At 36.9% G+C, this 18,490-nt stretch overlaps 1 protein-coding gene across 6 annotated transcripts in view; it reads left to right on the top strand.

The window, feature by feature from the left end:
• The window catches only part of SPTLC3 (serine palmitoyltransferase long chain base subunit 3), a 273,302-nt gene that overhangs the window by 208,601 nt on the left and 46,211 nt on the right, over positions 1–18,490 (top strand). For all 6 annotated transcript variants that reach the window (XM_046939520.1, XM_046939517.1, XM_040698202.2 and 3 more), the window contains 3 exons: positions 14,272–14,464; positions 15,719–15,873; positions 16,780–16,928. In XM_046939520.1, coding sequence (XP_046795476.1) covers positions 14,288–14,464; positions 15,719–15,873; positions 16,780–16,928 — 481 coding nt within the window. In that variant the 5' untranslated portion in view covers positions 14,272–14,287. The remainder of the gene's footprint in view (positions 1–14,271; positions 14,465–15,718; positions 15,874–16,779; positions 16,929–18,490) is intronic.

The raw sequence follows: 18,490 nt of genomic DNA, 5'->3' as shown, positions 1-18,490 counted from the left end.
TTCTGTGTGAAGTTTTATTTCGGCTTATGTTTTTACTTATCCTGCACACATTTAAAGAACTGATTTTCTCAGAAATTAGCTTGTTTGTTTTTCTTTTGGTGGTTGTTTTTCTGAATTTTTGCATTTTAGTACACTTCAGTAATGCATTTAGTTCAGAGAGAGAGAGACTTCCTTTTTAGGTTTTGTTGCCAATTATCATATTTGAGGAAGACAATTATTATAGAATCACAGAATGGTTTGATTTGGAGGGAATCTTAAAGACTGTTGAGTTCCAAACCCACTGCTGTGGGCAGGGACAGCTTCCACTAGTCCAGGTTGCAGAGGTCCCTATCCAACCTGGCTTTGAACACTTCCAAGAATGGGTCATCCACAGCTTGGCTGGACATCTTGCTCTGGTGCCTCACAATCCTCATAGTAAAGAAGTCCTTCCTAGTGCCTGGTCTGAATTTACCTTAGTAAATTCAACCAAATTCAAATTAAACCATAGTTTAAACCTGTTAGCCCTCTGTTTCAACTCTTTTTGTCCTTTATACCTTAGCATTGTTTTCTTAAGACGTGACTGTCTTTTCTTAACTCCTTTTATTAATCTTTCCTATACAGTTACACTCTATTTCTGAGTTCAGTAGTGCTTTCCCAAAACCTGCTGTTCCGCTGCTCCATTCTCTGTTTTTCATAAGTCCCTTTATTTCTACCATTTTATGATCAGTATAAACAAAAACTTAGAGCTAAGGCATCCTAGTGTCTATTTATAATTATTGCATCTTGGAAATAGTTTTTTTTAATTTGCCCTATAGCAAAAGGAGAAGAAATAGTATCAAGAGTAAGAAAGAAATGATTGTGGAATATCCACAACTGTTTTTTTTTTTCCATGAATAATGGAAAGAAAGAAGCCTGATTTGATCTTTTGTGTCCAGAATCTTCTACCACTCCACAGTATCCCAATTTGACTACTATATCTCTCACTTGCCAGATGGGCAAGAGAGAATTAAGGTTAGATTTTTCTGAAGATTTCAGAGAAGTTCACTTCTTTAAAACCTCAGTTCTTCCATCAAATTTCATTAAAATTGAACTACAGTCTCAAACACTATTAGAGGGTACTTGAAAGAAGTAACGTAAGAAGGTAACCTATTGTTTTCTTAGAAAACAAGTTAAAATTGTTCATATCCAAAAGCATATTGAAATTGATTTTTGGTGCTTGCTATGTGTTTGAAAATGTGTCTTTCTTTGAATCAAACAAATCATACTTCTGTCATCCCTTTCTTGCAGTATGTTTACACCTGATTTTTGTATCTTGAATTTCTGGTATTCTTCTATTTCCTAATCCTTTTTTCATCCAGGAACCACAGTTCCCAGATGTTTGCCTCTGGGTAGATGTGTATCTGCTAATGACAATTAGTACAACATGTTGGGTTGAGGACTTCCCTTGTTGTCTGTGTCTACGTAGACTGCAGTAAAACCTGAAGTCAAAACGTATTTGAGTAATTTCTGCAAATATAATGAATAGAAGAGGTTAGTTCAGATGAGAGAATGGAAGCTGTTCTGATCTTCAGTGTTAGGACTTGCATGATTAATGTAACAGGTTGTAAAGAGTATTTTATTATGTAATGTTTCAAAAATAATCATGCACATTTTATTTCTAGATTATTTTTATTAATTTTCAAGTAATTGAAGTACAGTACATTTTACCATGAGCTCTAAGATTGAATTAGCCAATGTAATAACGATTAATGAACATCATTACAATTAAATAGATACTAAGAAGTCATCAAGTTCTCGATTATTTCAGTCAATTGTACAATTGAAATCAGTGGGTATAGAATGACTCTTGCAGGACTTACTGTACTATCTCTGGGATCCATGAATCCCAGAATTGTTTTAGTTGGGACCCCTAAAGGCCATCTAGTTCAACTCCCTTGCAATGAACACGGATACAGCTCGATCAGGTTGCTCAGAGCCCCATCCAGTCTGACCTTGAATGTCTCCAGGGACAGTGCATCCACCACATCTCTGGGAAACCTGTTCCAGTGACTCACCATTCTTTATTATTAAAAATAAATAAATAAATAGATAAAATAAAATTCATTGTATCCAGTCTAAATTTCCCATGTTCTAGTTTGAAACCACTTCCCCATGTCCTTTCTCAACAGACCTTGTTAAGTGTCTGTCCCTTTCTTTCTTTCTTATAGTCCCCTTTAGATATTGAAAGGCCACTACCTGGTCTCCCTGGAGCCGTCTCTTCTCCAGGCTGAGCAGCACCAGGGTCCTGCGAGTTCCTCAAAGGTATAGAAGTGGACATAATCATAACAGATTGAAATCACCTTTTCTTGACACACCTTTTCTTGACATTTTCTGAACAACAACAAAAAAAATGTATATAGCAAGAGAAGGATGTTTCTGAAGAATAATAAACTAATTTATTATCATCTGTTAATATACACAACTTTTCTGCACTAGGACCCAAGTGTAAAAGAAATATCAGACTGTATTTGTCCTTTAAATGGATTAAAAGGTTCAACAGAATCCTGTTTTAACATTTTCCTTTACAGTTCTTGCGTGATTATCTTGTAACATTTATTACTAGTCTAATTGCTTACTTTCTGATATTGAGCAGTCTCACTCAGCTTTCCAGTGGGTAACCATTGTATTAGTACCTTACAAGAAGGTGCAAGTGGAAGATTTGCTGTGCTATATTTCTTCTCATTACTCTTGTGCTGTGATCTGTGGGATTTAAACATAGTCAATGCTAATGTAAACCTCATAGTTCTTTCCCTAGTTATGATTAAAAAAAAATTTGGAAATCCATCTGTCATTGGTAGGCTGACATCTCTCCGAAGTATACTTTATTCTATGGAATATTCTACATAGTCTACAGAAATATTTCTATTTTTGTGGTATGAGTTATTATAGCATATCACCCTCATTTATTGGTTAGTCAAGGATTCTGTTTCTGATGGCATTTCTTCTCGTAGTCTTAAAATCAACATATGAAGAACTTCTGTAACCTTCCCATAAATGTACTGTTTTTTTTCCTATTACTGATTACAGTTTTGATCCAGATCTTTATGCAGTAATACTCAAGCATTTGATCACTTTCTAGATTTCTTGATATTTAGCCTTGAAACCTCTAAGAAAAAACATTAGTGCTTTAGGATGTAGTATCGTATACTATCCCATTGAGATTATTTTTTTCAGAAATGTTCTGCTTTGAGTTTGTTAGCACTGAGTTTCAACTGCAGTCTCTCTTTAGTGTTCTTCATAGTATTTTCAAGTATTCGCTAATTAAAGTTAGTCTGTTTCCTTTATATTAGTCTGTCCTCTGCATCTGGACAGCCCTGTTCAGGAAATAAAACATTTCTGTGTGCCTAATAAATTTATTGTGCCTGATAAATGGCACAAACCAGCTTGCTTAATAGTGACACTTCAGGCCAGATTGTAGTGCAGAGTTGGTGCCAGTTACTTCTGTTGCAAAAAAATGAAGAGTCTGTGACAGGACACACAGAAAAAAATGTGTGATGATGAGCACTTGAAAAGTTTGGAACAATTTAATTTAGGTATTATATTAAAAGTACACAAAGAATTAACTGTGCAGCTTGCATAGTGAAATTATTGAACCCATTCCTACAAAGTGTTTTTTCAGATTAAATATCCATGTGAAATGAGACAATTTCAAAGTTCTAATGGCAGGTTTTAGTATTATTTTAAAAACAAAACAGGATGCCTGAAATAAAGTGTATAACCTTCAGTAAAGTCTCACTAGTTGGTGAATCCAGGTTATCCAGATCTCCAGGCTTCTTGTGACATAAGTTGAGGATAGATGGGTTGCAGGCTGTGTCACTGTGACATTAAATGGTGCACTGATGTATGCCAATTTTGCTGCTAGTTTTGGTATGATCCATCCCAGTTCAATTGTGACGTGTGCGCTTATGCCAGATTGCTTAAGTATTCTTTGAATGAATTCCTGTTGTCGTGTTTAAACAACTCTTGTGTTTGAAAGTGTCAAGCTATTCATTTTCTCATCCTTTTTTTCTCATTGTAATATAATGTGAGACTATATCCGCCTTTATGAGATGTTTCTCTCTCTCCTCGTCCTCAAATTCTTTTGTCCTAAAAAGCTATGTGCTATATATTGAATGAGTTTATACTCAATCCTTTTTCTCTGAAGTTCTTTCTGATGCCTGGATCTTCTCCTAGCTCAGAACCTTGTCTAACTAGCTGTTTATTTTCTTTCATAATGAGTTTTTAATCCTCCTACATGTGAAACTGGCAGCACATCCTGATTGCCCCTTTCCTAGCTGTCCTTGAGAAATTCTACTTTTCTCATCATTAAATTGTTAACTTTTTTATTCTGGTATGCCATCTCTCTTTTCTCTCTGCCCATGGTACGCCTGGAAATTGGTATTTAAATACAACAAGAAGAATTAATTAGATTACCTTAGAAAATATAATGTAAGCCTTTAAATATGTGCAGACTGATTGCATTAACAAAATTGGCAATGATTTTTTCTGCCATCACTTTTCTGAGATATGATATGTAATTCCTGGCAATAGCAGGAATGTCTTGGAGCGCACACTTTTTCAACTTAACCTCTGCACTCCTGACAGAATAATTGGAATAATGTGCAAATTATTCTAATGACATACAACTTGGAGATTAGAAATGTGAACAATAGAAATTATGTTAATGATCCTTTCACAAAGGACCTGATGTTCTGTGACTTCCAGAAGTCTTTATCAAAACTGGTGCCATCGTCTTGGCAGCTAAGGATGGTCTGACCCTGTTTCTGAAGCTGAAGCATAGAAGATTGGAGCTTGTAAGCTATTTGGTGTGGGAAGTTCAGGGACACATCCATTCTGTGATAGGAAGTGCTTGTCTCATCATTTAGCTGTTTCCATTTGCCTCCTGTACAGAATTCTGGCCCTGTTTGAAGCCATGATAATTTGCAAGGGAAAACGCACCGGGATTCAGTGTTGATCCAGTCATGCCAGTGAGTGCATGAGATCTGTCTGTTCACCTGTAACATTTTCCTCACAAGGGAATTTAGTGTGGACAACGATTTGATGCTAGTTAAAATATTTTCTGTGTTCTTTGCAAAGTCATTATGTAGGAAACTGAGTTGGTGGATTGCTTCACATAGATTTTAAGCAAGGCCCACAAAATCGCTACCAAAGTCACTAACAGTCTGCTTAGATGATCTCAAGTATCCTTCCATTTGTTTACAGTTTCAATCCCAGTGGAAATATGTAGAAAATTGCTTGATTGACTTCATTGACTTCCTAAATGCTAAGTCATTTCTGAAAGAAATTTTCTATGTTAGCAGATTGCTGTTAGTGATGTGCACAAAGTGATACAATATCACTTAACCTTCATTTTTTTTTCTTATATTTTTTCCTGTTTTTTTCCCCCCCACTCCTTAAAGCCAAAGCCATGGGATATGAATGACAGGGAGGTGATCTGATGTGGCTGGGCAGTGTGACTCTTGTAGTTTACTATGAGCTTTGGAAATAATAGCAAACACTTGCTGCAACTCAAAGGTTGGGAACAATGCCAGGATTGCTGTAACCTAAGCACCTCATCCAGTTCTTTTGTCTGATTCAGTGTGCTTGGCTTTCTACTCTGTAATTGCTGTAAGGTTAGGAAATACCTTCTGGTGTTTGTAAGTGTCACTCTGGTTAGTGAACTTCATTGTTATGTCTCTAATAATTTGAAATTATTAAGCTCTGTATTTGATCTCATCCCTTTCCAGTTATATTGAATTGAGTCCACTTTGAATTCTCTGGGAGCACGGGCAGACAGAGTAATAACTGTGTCAGGGTTTCTACATCTTACTATTGCTTGTAATGAATGTATACAGTCACTGGAAGAATTTACTATGCAATTTCTTTTCCCTGTATACTGTTTGACAAATCTTAGTTGGTACTGGATACTGCCTATTTATACAGCAATTTCTGAAACCTACAGCGCAAAGCAGAATTTTCTCAGATTTATGTCCTATTCGCTGTCCCCATCATTGTGTTATATTTTACTGGCATAGAGGCTCTCCAGAGAAATTCTTCATGTTTGTCCCGCATCTATGTATCTAAGCTTCTGTGCTATAGGAAGATGTCTTTTCTTTTGACAAACGTTCTTCCAACTGTTCTGCAGCGTGCAGTTCTTACTGTACTAAATTTGTGCCACATGAAAACATGCAGTTCTATAGATTTGGAGAAAACTGCGCAGAGTAGACAGTTTATTTTGTACTTGTAACTAACCATTTGATGGTGCTAGAATACATGGTGCCTATAGTGTGTGCAGGGCTAGAAATACATATCCTGAAACTCCAGGCTGAGGCGTCTTGAATGAATGTGAGTATCTGCCTAAAAACTCGCAAAACTAAGGCAATGAACTGTTTGTATTTCAAGTTCATCTCTGCTCTAGTTAAAACCCCTTGTGACTGCTATCTCTAACTTTCACCAGTTTCTTTTCTTCCTAATATTATTTATAAGCAAGTCTTCAGTGTCTTTCAGCCTCCAGTGTTGCACTCAAAAATAGTACTTTCATTTTTTTTTAAATCAATATTCAATACAATGGAGCTGTTTCTGACATTCTGCATAGTATCCGATGTTAGTTCCAATTTGTGACAGTGTTTTAGAGAAAGTCACCAGTAACATTAAAGGTAAAATTTTATTTTGTTGAGAATCCGTTGAAGTAACATTCAATATTAATATGCCCTGAGATTTTCTTCTGATGTTAAACTGCATGTATTCTTCATGTAGATTACTGTTCAAGTTACTAAATGCTATATCACAGAATCACAGTGGTTGAAAAGGACCACTGGAGATCATCTAGTCCAATCTCTCTGCTAAAGCAGGTTCCCTACAGCACAGGAAAGCATTCAGACAGGTTCTTCGTATCTCCAAAGGAGACTCCACTGCCTCTCTGATCAGACTGCTCCAGGCAGGCCTCCAGCTAGACTCATCATCACTGATCACAACCCTCTGAGCTCTCTCAGTCAGCAAGTTCTCGATCCACCTCACTGTCCGCTCAACTATCCCACACTTCTTCAGTTTACCTATGAGAATGTTATAGGAGTCATTGTCAAAAGGCTTGCTGAAGTCAAGGTAGAAAACATCCACTTCTCTCCTCATATCTACCCAGCTGGTCATGACATCACAGACGCTATCAGATTGGTGAAGCGTGATTTCCACTTGGTGAACCCATGTTAACTATTTCTAATAACCTTCTATTCTTCTGTTTGCTTAGAAATGACATCTAGAATATGCTGCTCTATCACCTTTTCAGGGATGGAGATGAGGCTGACTGACCTGTAGTTTCCTGACTTCTCCTTGCTCTTTTTGAAGATACTGGCTTTCCTCTAGACTTCAGGCATCTCTCCCACTCTCCATGACTATTCAGAGGTGATAGAGAATTGTTCAACAGTCACTTCTGCCTGTTCCCGCAGCACTTGTGAGTGCATAATTGGGGCCCATGGGTTGGTGTGCATCAGGTTTGCCTAGATGATTTCTGACCAGATCCTCCTCAACCAAGGGGAGGTCTTCCTTTCTCCAGACTCTCTCTCTTATCTCCAGGGTCTGAAACTCCTAAGGGGCAATCTTAATAGTAAAGACAGAAGCAAAGAAGGCACTTAATAACTCCACCTTCTCAGTGTTTGCTGTTACCGGGGCACCCACCTCATTCAGCAGTGGGCCCATGTTTTCCCTAGTCTTCCTTTTGCTATTGATATACTTAAAGAAGCCTTTCAAATTGTCCTTGACGTTGCTCTCCACATTTAATTCTAAGTGGGCTTTAGCCGTCCTCACTGCATCCCCCTTCATGCTCTGATACGTACCTATATTCCTCCCAAGTAGACAGACCCTTTTTCCACATTCCATAAAATTTCTTCTTCCCTTTCAGTTTTTCTGTGAACTCCTTCCTCATCTGTAAAGGTCTTCTGCCACTTTTCCCTGATTTCTTACACTTAGTGATGCACAATCATGAGCTTGGAGGAAGTGGTGCTTGAATGTCAACTAACCTTCTTGGACTCCATTACCTTCCAGTGCTGTAACCCTTGGAATAACTTCAAGCAGGTCCTTGAAGAGTTGGAAGTTGACTCTCCTAAAGTCCAGGGTTGCAATACTACTTACTGCCTTGTTTCTTCTGTTCAAGATCCTGGATTCCACCATCTCAAGGCTGCCACTAGCCTTACATCCTAACCATTCCTTCCCTATATTTGAGAACAGGGTCCAGCAGCACACCTGTCCTCTTTGGCTCCTCCACCACCTGCATCAGTGTGTTATCTTCAGTGCAGTGCGAAAACCTTCTGGACTCTGTGTGCCTGCAAAATATCAGGGTGATTGAACTACCCTGTGAGAACCAGTGTCTGTGGTTGTGAGGCTACTTTCAGCTGTCTTTAGAAGGTCTCATCAACCTCCTCTTCTCAATCATCAGTAATAAATACCAACAACAGTGTCACTCATGTTAGTCCCCCAGAGAAAGGGGGTTGTAAAACAGTCAGTGCTGAGTTTGGAAGAAGTGTTTCTCACAGTAGTGTATTTAGTCTAAATATCTGTATACAGAATATTTTTCCTAATTACATAACAGATTTTTCTATTTCACAGTATATTTTGTACGTTCACAGCAGTAGTTTCATAGTGTTAATAATTGGTATTGCAGGACTGTATTTTGTGCTGTAAGAATTTTTTTTACAAGATGAATGTACTAGTGTTTCACTTGTTCTTGACTGAAAAGTGTTGCAAATGCATGAAGTGAAGATCCTGTCTTGATACCTTGTTTGGTATTTGTTCATAGTATGCTGTCAAGAACTATGGTAGATGGTTTTTGTTGATCATTAGACTTAGATTATGGGCGTTGTTTTTAATTTTTTTAATTTTACAACTGTCTATATAGCTTAGTAAGCTACGAATTCCCTGTGTAGCCATTTTTAGTTTATATTTTAGTGACATGAGCCTGTAAGGTCTGAAATGTTGTTTCTTCTCTGTTACAACGCATAGTAAAGGGTATCACTCAGAGTAACCGAAGAGACTTGTGAAGTGGTCCCACTTTGTGTCAAGAGTATATTCATAATAGGAAACTTCCAATTTTTGTAATTTCCCTCTTCTTTTCCTGGGGACTTCACACAGTCAGTAAGAATTCCACAGTCTCTTAACGGATGCCAAGGCATGGTGTTTCTGAGAGAAAGCAGTAATTATACCAGGTTTGCAAAGAACTTAATAGTTTCAGGTTTTGAGCCCAACCTCCCAGTGACGGAGATCTGTAGAGGACAGAGTTGCACATCAGCCACTTCAAACTGTGAGAATGCAGTGGCAAGCTCTGAGGGGGATGCAGGCAGGCCATACCCTTTTCATGGCTGAAATGGAACCCTGTAGTATCACTTCTTCAGCTTCTGCTCCAGAAGGGTACAAGACTCTAAAGGTCCTGTGTCCTACCTTCCATCTCCATCTGGTTGCTGCACACATCTAAAACCACCTGCATCTAGGATCTCCCTCCAGATGTTTTCTTCCAGAATTAGGTAGGAAATGTCTGTGTAGAGCCAAACTATCTGCAGGCAACCAGATATTTCATCAGTGATTGTCAGTCTGTGCTCCCACTGGTTTTTGGCTGTAGCAATGCACTGTCATAATTCACTCAAGATTTCAATGGCTTCTTGGAATCTGGCAGAAACTGGGCAAATGTGGCTGTCATTTGATTCATGGTTTTCAACATCTATCCCTTTCATATTTGTGTTTGTCATGTAAGTTTTATGTGGATCACTCAGCTTGCATTGCATTTTTATAGGTTTTATGCAACAACATGATAACATCTGATCCAGAAACAGATTAAATGTTCTTCTTAAACTGAGGGAGAATAAAATAAAGCTTCATCTGTTTCTGGATCAGTTCTCTCTAGGAGAGAAAATATATTTAAAGACAAAGACTTTATTATTCTCCTAGTAGTTTTATTTTAAGGATGTAGGTGTTCACACCTACCGCTGCTGTACTGGAAGTAGCCATAATAGCTTACAAAATATTAATTAAGGAGACGTTTCAAAGTGCAGATTGTGATTTCTGGATTTCTTTGCAGTGTATGTTGCTTCTACAAAATGGTCTTGTGTGAAAACATGGGCTCTCAGGTCTCAGCTTCCTCATCTCTATTCCATTCACGGGCTTACTCCTAAATTTTACCAGTGTAAATGATTACCTCTTCACTAGTAAACTGCACGATATAGGGATATGAAATGTATTGCATTTAAAGTTGACTTTACTGACTGTACTGGAATTGCTCCTGTTGACTTCATTGGCATCGAAACTTTGTCCAGGAATTCTCTTGCTGTGAGTGTCTTACTGGAAACCACTTTGCAACTGTGGTTTAAGGCTCCTGCCAAATCTGTCAACAAGGATTCTGTGTAACTATGCACTGCAGACAGAGGTTATGAGGCAGGGCTGCCAGTATGATCTTTGGTTGCTACAGTGTACAAGGCAGTGTGATCTGGTAAGCTAAGCAAAGACTCGGCACAAGGAAGTGTTATAATCCTGATTTTGCTTTTTGTTTCCAGAAAGCTGTTGAAATCCTAGATTTGTTGAGCTGAGTATTAAAATGTCTGTTCATTTTTAATTTCACCTATAAGCTTACTGTCTTATCCTTATCCCTTGCTTTGGTGGATTCCTTGCATTTGTGCCTAGAAAGTACTCCTACTCTGTGGCAGACTAGTGAGAAACTATTTTGATTTGGAACATGAGCAGAATTTAAAAAAAAAAGTTAAGATTTGCATTAGCATAACACAAAGGATAATACTTAAGATTTCTGAGGAATAAAGTTGCTGAGCAACTCTGGGATGCTGCTTAAGTTGGCATGTTAGCATGGAATTGGAGGGTTACAAAGATAGAACCTTTGGTCGGGGAGATGCAGGGAATTGAGTTCCTCGGGGATCTCTGATTGGAATTATGTTGGCTCATGTTTTTACCAAATCTCTGAAGGATAAAAAAAAAAAAAAAACAGGGGGGTCAGGAGAAATTGGTGACGATAGCTGCTGACAGTACAGCATTTTTCAGGGAAGTGAAAAATCAGTTCTGGATAACAAGAGTTGCAGAAAGTTCTTGTGGTGGTATGTGATGAGGATAAAATGGTTGTCAGAATTTCGTGTCAGTAAATAAAAAGTAATGAATAAGTTGGATGGGGAAAAGGATACTGAGAATGCGCAAATAGCCTGCTCTCCATCAGGTGTCTGTTGCAGCTAAGGAAGGATACACTGTCATTACTGAGGGATATTTCTAGAACAGTGAACCATCGCAAAAAGATAGAAAAAAAATATATACATAACTATATATTAATATATATATTACTCACTTTTTTCCTATATATAAGAACAAAGATACTAGACTAGAATCAAATAGATTAAGATTCTTCAATTTGAAAAGGAACAAGCGGAGAAGCAGAAGTCACACATGTAGAAAAATTACAGGTAGCATAATTTGCTGAATAGGAAAACTGAGTGGAAGGCAATGGTCAAAGAGTAACTTTTTGAGTGAAAATATCAGTTACCTAATAAAAATTTTTAAAACATCATTAACTATTCTTACTTTAGAATCTTTCATCTTCTGCTAAGAATTGTTAGAGTTGAGGTATGGTTATAGAGAGGTCCTGTTTACTACAGGTTTTCTTATGAATAGTAGTATGCTAAGTGTACAATTCAACCATGTGCACCTAGTGTGCAACTTTTATCTCTGAATCACTTCAGATTTTTTTTTTTAAGAGATCTGTTGTATTTTGCTATGGTGCCAGCAACAGCCTGACAACAATATTTGCTGTCTAGGTGCTTACAATTCACAGTCTGATTTCATCTCCTTTATGATAACATGTGAAAAGTGCATGGTAACATAATAGAAAACACCTATTTGCTCTTCACCCACTGACTATTTAGATTGGCTGAAATTACTGAGTGTACTCAGGATATTCAGTCAGTTGTCTTTAGCTCAGTGCTTGAATCTGAAGTGCAGCACAAAAGTATCCCGTTTTATGACTCTGTAGAAGTGTCAAATCCACCCATTTTGGTTATTTCAACACTTGGAGTCTTTCTCTTCTTTTTTTTTTTTTTTATGGAACTCCAGGATGGATGGAATGCCCTCTGTTTTACCCACTTCTGTTTTTAGAAAAAAATTCACTGTCTTCTTCTGATTTGTTTTCTCCACCTTATACTAACCTTGTGCTCTTTGAAGACTTGTTTTTCAACATTGGTAGACTCTCACTGTTTAAGAAAATTTGGGTCACTATCTGTCATCTTGTTCTTAGTGTTCTACTCCTGTTGATGCACAATTTACTACTAACTGTTTGTCATAAGAATAGGAAGTGACAGTGATTAAATCTTTAAATACATATACCATGCTGAATGCATAAACAGGGAGCAGCTGAGTTCGGAACATAGCTGAAACAAGAGTTCCATAGCAAAAGAGTGTTGCAGAAGAGTTTTTCAGTGCAGGAGTCTAAGCCAAAGCTTCTCAGTTTCTTTACAAATGAAATACATAATAGTAAAGTTCTATTAATAAAATGGATGAATGGAATCATCATGCTAATCCTCTCCTTTGAACTCAGGTTCATTATCGCATCATCACAGCTTGCCAAAATACAAAGTCAATGGAATTGCCATAGATGACCATAAGCATGCTCTTAGCCCATGACGCATGTAAGGTAATGGGGCTTAGCTTAGTCCTTGGTGAAATATAGTGTTACGATGTAGTGCGCACGTAGCTGTTGTGTCTTACCTTACATATGACTTGAGTTGTTTAACTTGGGCTCACAAAACATTTTGTATGGTAGATAGGTTGGCCTAAAAGAACAGTTAGCTTTACGTAGGGGTGCCAGTGTAAAATTGCTTCCAAATTCTGTGCTCATGTAGAGACAGCTTTTCATTCCTTCTCCTTTGCAGCTCTTTCCAAAATCTAAACATGTTCTTTTCACCATTCCCCAGTGATTTTTTTCTTCCATTTTTGGTTACCTATGAAATCTTTACATGTGTTCAGCACTTTTTTTCTTCCAAGACAACATTGTGAAACCAAGATTGGACAAGCTATAATGGAAATGAAAATCTTTTGACTATATCGGCAGCTTAAGGCAGTGAGAAGACCAACAACATGAGATCTCGTCTAGGAAGTGCAGTTAATTTGTGGTGGTTCTTAATATGATTATTGTATTTCAGCTTGCTACATTGCATCAATAGATAATCTACTTTTTTTTTTTAGCTCATTCATTCTACAGGTAAAAAGTGGTAGTTTTTGTTATTTTTAAACAGCAAGTACTACTTTCTGGATTATTCCTTTTTTTTTTTTTTTAATTGGTAGTTTGGACGTCACTAGAAAGGAGCAGAAGAATACTGTCATATTTAATGGAAATAAAGGAGATGACCTCTATTCAAAAGAGTAATTTGATAACCTTGTGCATATAGATTGATCTGAGAAGACTGCAGTTGAATAACTTAGCTTCTTTTACTAACAACTGCTGAAGATTTAATATATTTTAACAACCAAATAATTTCATCCACATGTTTGTAAATTTCTAGGTGTCCCTCACAAGAGGGTGACTAATTCCAGCAGACAAGGGATGTGCATGTGTCCATGCATATTGCCTCTTTTAAAGTACCCTTAGAGGTATGGATGAGGTAATTGAAGGTATTTAAAGGCTGTTTTGTTTTTGTTTTTTTTTTAACTGAAACAAAAATAAAAGGCTGGGATCGCTGCTGGTTTGAATACTTGCTCACATCATGAAGAGCATCATAGTAAAGATGCCCTATATTAGGCAGGATTTCTTGTGTATAGGATAGCTGCTCTAGCATGTTACACAAGACTTTAAGAAGCAGCGTCAAGCTCGATGTGGGTGAGTTTTCAATGCTGCCCTTCCCTTTTTATAGTTCTGTCTTGCAAAAACAGAATATTGTGGTTTCCATTTAATCACCTTTGAAATAATTGTCCAATTACACAATAATGTGTTGCTAGTCTTTCATAAGTTTCAAATGTTTCAAAATAGACATGGGAGTGGTGCTGAAGACATCTGCAATTGAAGACATTGGTTGACAGGAGAGAAAATGGAACATACTTGCAGTGATCAGTACCAAGTGCAGTGTTAGAGGTCCTCTTCTTCAAGCATAGGTTGCGTTAGCTGATGTGGTGAGAGGTCTAAATGCGTCTCTGGATTTGTGGCATAGTAGACAAAATATTTTCCTCGAGATCTAAGGTTTTGGTATAAACATTGATGAAATAAAATGTTATTTTGTTTAAATGTCACACATTTCTGTTCTGTATTTTCAGAAGAATGGTGTAACAAATGGAACTCTCTGCAAAAAAAACGTTTATTGAGCACTTTGAACAAGCACCAATGTATGTTGCTGTTCTTACGTTTGTGGGTTTTGGAGTGGGCACAGTATTTGGCTACCTGCGAGATTTTATGAGAGCCTGGGGACTAGAAAAGCGTAACGTTGCACAAGAGAGAGAACAACAAAAAGTACGTATGAAAAAGAATCTCAGTGTCTTAGTTCAAGCTATAGAAAAACAAAACTCAGAAACCCCTTACTGTTAAATACATCATCTCTCCAAATCTCTTTACCCCTGTTTTTTTTTTTGTCCCTTATGACTGTTTTACCTTGTCCTTTGTAGCAATAGGCAGAGCCAGTATCTTTGTAATTGCTAACTTTTGTTCGTCAATCAGCTGGTCACAAAACATGTGGAAACTGTCCTGGTGCAAAGCGAATGTAGCCTGAATTCTTGTGAATCCTCACCTAGAAACTTTTCTATCCTGCATATTCCTAAGTGAAACTTGCACCTTGGCAAGTTTAATTGCATTCTGAATTTGTTTAGATTTTTTTTATTCCACCTTCCCTGTCCAGATTGCACTGTAACTTAAAATAACGCTTGGCGTAGTGAATGGAAAAATGCAAATAGTGTTTCTGTTCCTCCTACATATAAAATTCTCAAAAAAGATTTTCTGTTTTGACTTTTTGAAGATATGTGCATTTTCAAATGAAATATCATAGTGATATGATATATTTATTTTGGAGATTCTTTGTGAATTCACTTCATGTTTTGACTCTTCATGCACTACTTTGCTTTCAGACGTGCTGGTCAAATCTCCATACCATCCACCAGGCATTATATGTTCAGTTCATTGTCCAGTCTCCAACATATGATATCATTTTCTTTTACCAGTTTATTCTACCCAATGTCTAATATGACTGTATTAGGGATTCAGATAAATGTTTGTTTTCATTCTGCACCTTCCTATTAGTTTATTTTCCAAATTAAAATCCACAGATAAACTTACCATCAACCAAATTTGTTGTCTGGCCAACAGTGCTCAAACCAGATACACTGGACTTGCTTTAATGTATCAAATATTTACTGAGATGAAACCAGTGGTTTATCTCAGGTTTGGAATGTGCTCTGCACATAACAAAATGCCCCATTTGAGAAATTTGCATTCTGTAAGTGAAAGTATTGCGTGACTTCATCTTGACCTTCCAAAGATTGGATAGGAGAATTATGCCAACTTCTGGACCATATGGAATATAAATAAATAAATAACCAGTACTTCAAAGAAATTGAAGATATTTTCTGATTGGAATTGTTTGTAACATGAATATGTGGTGACCATAACCTTCTGCATACTAATCAATCAGTTTTTCCTATGTAATGGGAATGGCTTGAGTTCCTTAGCAGATATTTTCCTAGCAACATAACCCTGTGCATGTTTTCAAACCAGGATTTTGTGCCACTTTATCAAGATTTTGAGAACTTTTACACCAGAAACCTCTATGTGAGAATACGTGATAACTGGAATCGTCCAATTTGCAGTGTCCCAGGGCCACAGTTTGACCTCATGGAACGCGTTACAGATGATTACAACTGGACATTTAGGTGAGTCGACTGACACTCTTCAGGTTTCAGCTCTGTAAATGTTCATCCTGATATATCTGCTAAGCATGGAAAAAATGCATCTAGTGCATCACACCTAGATCCTCAACTAATATATACATCAGCACTTTTTTTTTTTCTGAAATCAGTACAGTTCTGAGAGTCTGTCCCCTTTCTTCTGAACACTGTTTGGCAATGAAAACTGGAAGGGACTGAAATCTATAACAAATTAGTTTTGCCTATCTTTATCAGCCTAAGTAAAACTGCCTATGCTTTATTTATAACATCTTAGCCAGATTATTACAACAACATTTGTTATATCCCTTTGGACAAGAATAATAATTTCTTGCATTACCTAAATGTGGCTTCTGTGCAAGCATAGCAAGTCTCTGGAAGTGAGTTTTAATCAGTTTACAACTTGAAAATTTCAGTCTATCATATCTGTTACTGAGTTAAATAGATATGGAAGTTCATCATGGAAGATAGTGTTTAGGCTGGAGTGTATCACAGTGTTTCCAATGTCATTCACCTCATGTTTATTTTGTGTGTAAGTATAACAACACCAATAACTGTGTGAAAGCTGTCGGAAGCCATTTGAGAAAATAATCTCTCTAAGTTGTACCTTATAAAAAGGTGTTGTTTTTTTTTTTTAGAGTCCACAGTCCTAGGCTTTTCTTTTTTTAGAGTCCACAGAAGTGCCATTTCACCTAATACTGGTATATTGCCATCTACAGCCCTTCTGCTGATTGTGAGCAGGATCCCATAATTATTCAGTAAGATGCTGACATCATAAGGATTGTAAATTCCAAATGGAAGTCAAAATTTGGTGGGAATTTTGTTTGTTTGTTTTTGTTTGTTTTGAGTGCAAAGAAAGGTCACAGCATTCTTTAAAATTTGCTTTGATTATAGGTTTACAGGAAGAACTATCAAGAATGTAATCAATATGGGTTCTTATAACTACCTCGGCTTCGCAGAAACAGATCCTAATGCTTTGAAAACTGTAGCCAAAGAACTACAGAGATACGGAACAGGAATCTGCAGTACTAGACAGGAAATGGGTGAGTAAACAGGTCACCAAAGTTTCTGTAACTACATGATTGTTCTTACAGATATCTTGAAGGAATTGGATATTTTTTTAGGCATGTTTTAGTCACATTAACAAGTACTTGTTTGAGTGCCAAAAGGGATGCTTTATTAACAATCACAGAGGAATGTTTTTAAAATGAGAAAGTATTACTGATTTTTGGAAAAGCTAAAACAAGTGTATCATAAAGCGACCTGCAGTTTTTAACAGTGAAAGTAACAGGGTTATTTTTCAAAGAGATAAACTAAGCGTCAAGACTTCGATAATTGTTCTAGAGCAAATTGAATTGGATCCATCTTTGATATATGCCATCTACCACATACACAGGGTTTCTGACTATGAAGATGAGTTTTCACATATTTTTTCTATCAATTTTCTAAGCATATATTGTTATGTTTTATGAGACATTAATGAGTACAGCGTATAAATTTCCATTGTGCCTGTAAAGAAAAGATTCAAGGTTCTGTATCACTTTCTTGAGTTGATATGTCCTTTATGAGCTGAGTGCTTTTTTACTTCTTAGGCTGCATGTAGCATTATCTTCAATCTGTCATTTCTGAATTGAATGGTTTAAACTTTGTGGGCTGCATACCTCATGCACCTTCAAGCCTATATTTTTATACAAAGCCTTTTACTGAACTAGTACATGGGTATAATCATGCATTCCTAATAGTGCCATCAGGTTGCGTTTCAGAGAAAACTATTTCCATCCATAGAAATGCAGGAAGATGTCTCCTTTTGGGCTTTTCTATCTTTCTTGAGAGCTGTCAAAAAAAATGTATACATATATATATAAAATGTGTGTGTGCATATATATATAAAACCTGGATTTTTTGTTTCATTTCATATTTCTCAAAGCAAATGTTTTCCTTCCAAATTCTTGTGGAAAATCATATTTTTATTTTATGTCTCATTTCCAGACAACAATAATAACAACAATAAGTATAATAATGGAAACTTTGTAAACTACTTATCTTGTCATCATGGTTTGATTTGCCAGTAAAATATTGGCAGTGAGACCACACCAAGTGGTTTATAGATTTGACCCTATTATCTTCTTATTAGGTGACCCATGTGGTGACTGCATTGCAATATGCTGTTTAACATGAATTGTATGCTTAAAAGTGGTTACCATTACTAGTCATTTAAGGAATGCTTCCCTGCATCTTTTTGACTTGAATTCTAGTTTATCTGAGAATATTTTGGGTTACTTTGAGCACTTCAAAGAATATGCCTGGTGTTCCCTTTCTTTATCATTTGGATGTGGAAGACTTTCATGACTTTTGACTTACTCTCAAAAAAAAAAAAACCTTTTAAGATCATCAATTCCAACCATTCACCTCACAGTACAAGTCCGCTGCTAAACCATGTCCCTGAGCACCAAATCCACACATCTCTTAAGTGTTTCCACTTTTCTCCATCCAGAGCTAAAACATGTAGATTTCTAGGACTTTATCTGTACTCTTGTGCAATACTCCTGAAGTTATCTTGAAACAGTGAGCAAAGCTTTACTTTCATACTCAACTGTGTTCACTG

The sequence above is a fragment of the Gallus gallus genome, chromosome 3 (assembly GCF_016699485.2).
Source record: "Gallus gallus isolate bGalGal1 chromosome 3, bGalGal1.mat.broiler.GRCg7b, whole genome shotgun sequence".
In the NCBI taxonomy this organism is placed as follows: domain Eukaryota; kingdom Metazoa; phylum Chordata; class Aves; order Galliformes; family Phasianidae; genus Gallus; species Gallus gallus.
The sequence above is the reverse complement of the archived record's forward strand: the minus strand, read 5'-3'. Positions and strand labels throughout refer to the sequence as shown.